The sequence below is a fragment of the Belonocnema kinseyi genome, chromosome 2 (genome assembly GCF_010883055.1).
Source record: "Belonocnema kinseyi isolate 2016_QV_RU_SX_M_011 chromosome 2, B_treatae_v1, whole genome shotgun sequence".
Classification (NCBI taxonomy): Eukaryota; Metazoa; Arthropoda; class Insecta; order Hymenoptera; family Cynipidae; genus Belonocnema; species Belonocnema kinseyi.
In genome coordinates this window covers 109,515,158-109,521,552 of record NC_046658.1, presented here as the reverse complement: position 1 = coordinate 109,521,552, position 6,395 = coordinate 109,515,158, and the positions used below count along the sequence as shown (strand labels likewise).

The 6,395-nt window shown below is 24.1% G+C and overlaps 1 protein-coding gene across 3 annotated transcripts in view; it reads left to right on the top strand.

The window, feature by feature from the left end:
• Positions 1-472: 472 nt before the first annotated feature.
• The window catches only part of LOC117168097 (adenylyl cyclase 78C-like), a 57,153-nt gene continuing 51,230 nt past the window's right edge, over positions 473-6,395 (top strand). Inside the window, exons 1-2 of one of the 3 annotated variants that reach the window (XM_033353467.1) lie at positions 473-686; positions 3,811-3,859. In XM_033353467.1, the coding sequence (XP_033209358.1) occupies positions 3,825-3,859 (35 nt within the window). In that variant the 5' untranslated portion in view covers positions 473-686; positions 3,811-3,824. Of the gene's footprint in view, positions 687-3,484; positions 3,860-6,395 lie in introns of those variants that run through there. The other 2 variants (XM_033353466.1, XM_033353465.1) reach the window with 2 other exon arrangements.

Here is a 6,395-nt window from a genome sequence, read left to right as displayed (position 1 = left end):
AAAATTGAACTTTTTGGTTAAAAATACAAATATTTGATAAAAAGTCTAATTATTTTTTAAAAATTTATCTATTGTGTTTAACTGTTAGTTACCATTTTTGGTAGAAAATTCAACTATTTTCTTGAAGCATAATAACTGGAAAAATATTTGTTATGGCAAGAAAGGGGCTTGGCGCAGCCCGAGGCGCCGTCAGACCTTCAAAAAAGTCCCTTGGTGGCGCCGAACCCCGCCTGACCTCGATTATACCAATAATTAAATATATAATTAAATAATAAAATAATTAAATATTATTAAATAATAATTAAATATTAAGCTGAAAATTAATAACTTTTATGTTTTTAATTTCAAATTATTTGCAATTACTTGCAAAAACAAACATTAATGAATTTTTCAGCCTTGATGGGGTAATCGGTTGAAAGGATGATTAACAGGGAGTAAAAATCTTCCAATTTACCTCCTTTGTTGTCGAGATCTATTATTCTGTCAGTGGTCAGTGTACAGCGATCAACTCATTTTTTTCATCGCAGCGACATCCCTTCTTTTCGCATCAACGAGAGGGGGTAGAACAACGTCACATCAGTGGAATATTTGCCTCCTCGGAAGTATCCCGGTCGTACCTTTCAAGAGTGACATCGCTTGCGGAAGAGAAATTTTCTTCCTCTGGATCACTCTGTCATCTCGTTCGGGTAAATCATTGTGAATCAATTCATTTTATATTTATCAATCGGTTTAAGTAGATCTGCGAATCTCTGTTATTTCTGTAATTCTATTTCAAATGTTTTCAAATCTCTATGGTTCTCTTCTTCTTAATGTTTAACAGTTTTATTTTCAATTTTTCTTTTTAATTTGTTGATTGAATTTTAGATTTTTAATAGAATATTTTTCAAGGTTCTCAAGAATTAGGTTGAAAGTTTGGAACACTTCGATTCTGGCGCTTTATTTAATTTTTAAATGGGTTGCAACAGGTTAGAGAATTCTAAAGAAGCAGGAAAAATCAGGGAATTTAAAACTAACAATTGAATTTTAGAAAATTTTCGATAAACAAGTTAAAGTTAATTTGATTATTTTGTTGAAAATTCAACAATTTTATTATAAAGTCATTGTTTTAAATCCCTCTTTTTAGGTTTTAAAATCATCCATTTTTGTAGAAATTAGATTTTTGTTAAAAATCAAAATTAATTTATTTTACTTAAAATTTAACTTCGATGTTTGGAATAAAATTCTTGTATTTTTCTAAAACTAATTTCTTTCGGCGATTTGACTTCATGTATTCGTGTTTTTTTTCTTAAAAGTTAATCGTGTTTGATAGATTATTTAGTTTAAAATTATTATTTTTAAATATTAATTTTTCAAACTGAAAATTTAGCTACTCAGTTTTATGTCGACAATTCGTCTTTTTTATAGAAAAGTGATTTGACTAGTTGAAACTTCACCTTTTTGTTTGAAAATTCATATCTTTGGCTAAAAATGGAACTACTTTGTTGAAAATGTGATCTTTTTTTTGTTGTAAAAATTAATCTTTTGCGTTGAAAGTTTCTTAGTTTTGTTTTTGTTGTTGTCACAATTTTAATTCAAGATTTAATTGAGTTAAATTTATTTATTTTTGTACTGAAAATACACCTTTCTATTTTTGATTGAAAATTGACACTTTTTAGTTAAAAATTTTACTTGGTATTATTTGGTTAAAAATTTGGTTTATATTTTTCTTTAAAGACTCCTCACTTTATTTAAAAATTAATTTCTTTGGTTGATAATCGAACAATTTTGTTGAAAGCTTTTTTAAAAATTTAAGTAATTTGTTGAAAATTCATGTATTTTATTAAAACTTAATCTTTTTTGTTAAAAATAAATCTTGGTTGACAACGGTTCTTTTTGGTTACAAATTAATTTCTGGTTAAAAACTATTATTTTTTAAAATGAAAATTTATTTATTAAACTGAAAAGTTAACTACATTTTTTGTGGAAAATTCATCTTTTTTCATCAATTATTTTATTTAGTTGAAATATTTTATTTTTACTGAAAATCCTTAACTTATTTTTTTTTGGTAAAAATTTAATTTATTTGTAGAAAATATAACTATTTAATTGAAAATTCGTTTTTTCGGACCATTTATTTTTTGACTGAAACTGTACCTTTCTATTTTTGGTTAAAAATTGATTGATCCTTTTTTGTTGAAAATTCATTAAAAAATTCGATTATTTGCTTAAAAATTCATATCGTTTGTTCAAAATTAACCCTGGTTGGTAGAAAATTAATTTTCTTGGTTGAAAATCTATATGGTTGAAAACTAATTTCTTTGATAGAAAATTATTAATTAAAAAAAAATTAATCTTTTCAACTATAAAATTAACTATTCCATTTTTGACGAAAATTTATCTTTGTTTTTATCTATTTTATTTGTTTAAAAAACTGATTTTTTAAACTGAAAATGTAATTATTCAATTTCTTTGAGAAAATTGATCTTTTTCAGTTTAAAATTTATTAATATTTTAAAAAAACGCGTCCTTTTGATTAAAAATTCAACATTTTATATGAGCTTTGTTTTCTTCATTGACTGAAAATTGTTCTATTGAAAATTGAACATTCTAATTCAAAATTCCTCTTTTCGTTTTGAAAATCAGCCGAAGATTTATTACTTTGGTTGAAAATTTAACTTATTTTTTAAATTCTCTTTTCTTGGTTCAAAATTGTTTGAAGTAAAGTTTTTTTTTATTTTGTTTCAAAATTGATCTTTTTGAGTTGTTGAAAACTTGTAGTGACTGTTTTAAATAAATGGTTTTAAATAAATTTAAAAACAAACTTTTTCGTATTAAAATTTTTTATATTCCATGTTTAAAGGCTTTTTATACTTAGGAGAAAAATGTAGAACGGTTAGGGAAAATAAAAAATTGGTCAGGGAATTTCGAAATTTGAAATTTTTAGCAATCCAGATTAAAATAGTGTAACATAAAGTACTAATTGAAGATTAATATTTAAATGATATGATAACAATTGAATTGCTTAATGTCTTATTTCAGAAATGATGATATCTTTATTGCTAGAATAATTTTAAATTTAATCTGAACGATATTGATTTCCATTAATATTTAGGGATAAGAATATCTATTCATGCTTTTCTCTAATATAAAAATAGAAAACTTGTCTTTTCATTCGTATCAACAATCTTGAAGGGACAAATTATATTTAACAAATATATTATAAATATTTAAAAACAAACACTTTATACTAAATTTTTTATAAAGTAAAAAGTGATATTTTGATTTTTGAAATTAATGAGCATATTAATATAAATCTTTTACTTCTGCGTCTCACTATTGCGTTCTAAAACTACTGATGTTCGCATGCAATCTCTTTTATTTTGGAATCTGTCACCTAAATGCTATTTAAACAAGTCTATTTATAATGCCTGAAAACTGCTTTTCTCAACTGTTAATTTTTTGATCTAAAGTGTGATGCGTTTTAGTTTGAAAAAACTTTCTTACACGCTTGTATCTAATTGTTTTTGAATTTCACGCTTTATAATGTGGCATACTGCATAATATTTGTTATATCTATAAATGTGACACAAATTCTATTTGTGGGGAAAATGGTTGGCCGAAAAAAATGCACGAGCTTGAAGATTTCCATTCACCAAGAGCTGTTTTGATGTCGAGACCTTTGAATGGTAGTACTTTTATTGTCACGAAAGTCATTGTTATAGGTGAGATAATTTAAAGAAGTCCGAAATGAAGAGATTCGATGCGATCGCGTTATTAATGACAACTTAAATGCACGGGGTGCATTAAGTGAACGAGAGATAATGATTACAGAACAAACTTGGAGCATGATGCTGGACAGTGACACCACTGGGACTAATGAGTAAGTTATTTTTTCATTAAAAATATTTTTCATGAATATAAGCCTTCTCTCAAAATTTCCGAATGAAGAATTCTGAATAGTTAAAAATTCACTAAATTAAAAATCGAATAGAAGTTGTACATTTTTTAATTTAAGCATTAAAAACTCAGGGTAGCCGCTGAATGGGGAAACCGGGAATTTTTTGAGAATTTTATTTTTTTATGTTTTCAATTATGCTATTATTTAGCTTACAATGCGTAATTCAAACTTTTTTATTTCACAAATTTTCCTTTTAAAATTTGACTTCTAAGCTTACATTTTTAATTAACTTAAACGATTTCAATTTGAAAGTCTTGGTCATTAAGCAAATGTGAACGTGTGACTGAAAGTTTATAAAATATTTTCAACTTAAAAATAACTTCATAATAATATATTCTTAATTGAAGGATTTTATTAAATTTAAAATATTGTTTCAGTCTAAAATAATTCATTTTTAACCCATTTAATTTGAAATTTTTTATTAAGAAAAGATTAATTATTGAATATTTAGCAATATTTGAATTTTTATTTAAGACAAGTAAATTGAAACCAAATATTTAAAAGTAAAGAATCTTTAGCTGAATTTGTTTGACACAGAAAACATGGAAACGTTAAAATTTCGAAGAGCCTTTAAACTTTGAACGTTACATTGTTAATTGTTGTATTTTAAAAATGCTTAATTTGTAAATGAAATTTTCAATTTTTAATGTATAATTTACAAATGAACATTTGTAGAAAAAATTTGAGTAATTTTAAGAGATATTTAGGAGTTTTAAAAAGATAAAAAATTATCGTGCAAATTTCAGAAAGTTTTCTTAAAATATTCTAGAATCTTTTTTGAAAATTTTCTTTAAATCTTTCAAAAACTGCTTAAATATTCTCTTAAAATAATTTTTCAAAATGAAAAGTTATTTTTAATTTTCCTAGGAATCTTAAGAAAATGTTTTTATTCTTTTGAAGCCTTTCACATTTCATGAAAAGAATCTGATTTTTTTGTTTAAAATCTGCGAAAATTTATATTTCGTTTTATATTAGGCTATCATTTCAAGTTCTATATTAAGCTTGAATTTTTTTTAAACCTCTACATATCTCTTAAAATTAGTCAAATTTCGCCTACAAATTGTAAATGCTCAATTGTTATTTATACATCCAAATTGTAAAGAAATTTTCTAAAATTTGCAGATTTTTCTGAAAATTGTAGACAAAATTCAATTCATTTTGACAAATATTTAGAAGCTCTGAAAAAATTTCCAAAATAATTAAAAATTTAAAACCAATTTAAAACAACTTCTAGATTTTTCAAAGATTGAAATAAAATTTTGAAGCCTTCCAAGGATGTGTAATCCATTTAAAAAGAAAATAATTGAATTTCCAATTTAAGAAGTGTTCAGTTACAATTTTTTCAATCTTTCAATATTTGATGTTCCTAGCTTAAAATTCCTTGAAACTATATAATTTCGAAAATTTTAAAGTTATATTTTTATATTGAAAAATGTTAGTACCTTCAAATTTAACAGTTCCACTTTGAGTGCTTTCATTTTCAGCTCAGTTTTTATTACCTCAAGTGGCAATTTTTTTAGCTTTAGTGTTCCATTTTTTTAATTTCATTCGCCTTTTTTGGTTGTCATATCAACTAAAAAATGTGTTTTGAAAATTCAACTAGTTTGTTAAAACTTGAATTTTTTGTCGGGGTAAAAATTCATTCATTATCGTAGAAATTTCATCTTTATAATTGAAAACTAACGTTTGTGTTGAAATGAACTGTGAAAATGTATTTACTTTGTAGAAAATTCTTCTTTTTGGCTTGAAAATTCAATTATTTGGTTTATAATTCACTTTTAATTCTCAATGGTTAAAAATTAACATTTGTTTTAAAAAATTCAGTTTTTCGATTTAAAAGTTCATCTGTTTTGTAGAAAACTCTCATTTTTTGATTTAAAATTCAACTGTTTTGTTTAAAATTAACTTTTTTCTTAAAAAATTAATTTTCTTGAGTAGGAAAACTTTTGTCTTATCGTAGAAATTGTATGTTTATAATAGATAATTAACTTTTGTGTTGAAAATTCATATTTTCGGTTTGACAATTCATCTTATCAATTTCATTCTAAACATTTCACAAATGCGTGTACATTCGATTTCAAAGCTTTCTAAATATTTTTAACGATTTTGAAAGGTTTCAAAAGATTTCAGATATATTGCAAGGATTTCAAAATGTTTTATAAAGATTTCACAATGACTTTAAAGATTTCAAAATATCTCACAAATATTTCAAACGATTTCAAACATTTCAAAATATTTCACAATTATTTCAAAAGGTTTTAAAATATTTTAGAAGATTAAAAATAATTCTTGCAGAATTTGAACGATTTAAAAACACTTTACAAAGATTTAAAAAGATTTTAGCAGATTTCAAAAGGTTTCAAAAGATTTCACAAAAATTTCTACTATTTTCAAAATATTACAAGGATTCCAAAATATCACAAATATTTCAAAAATTTCACAATGATTTACCTAACAT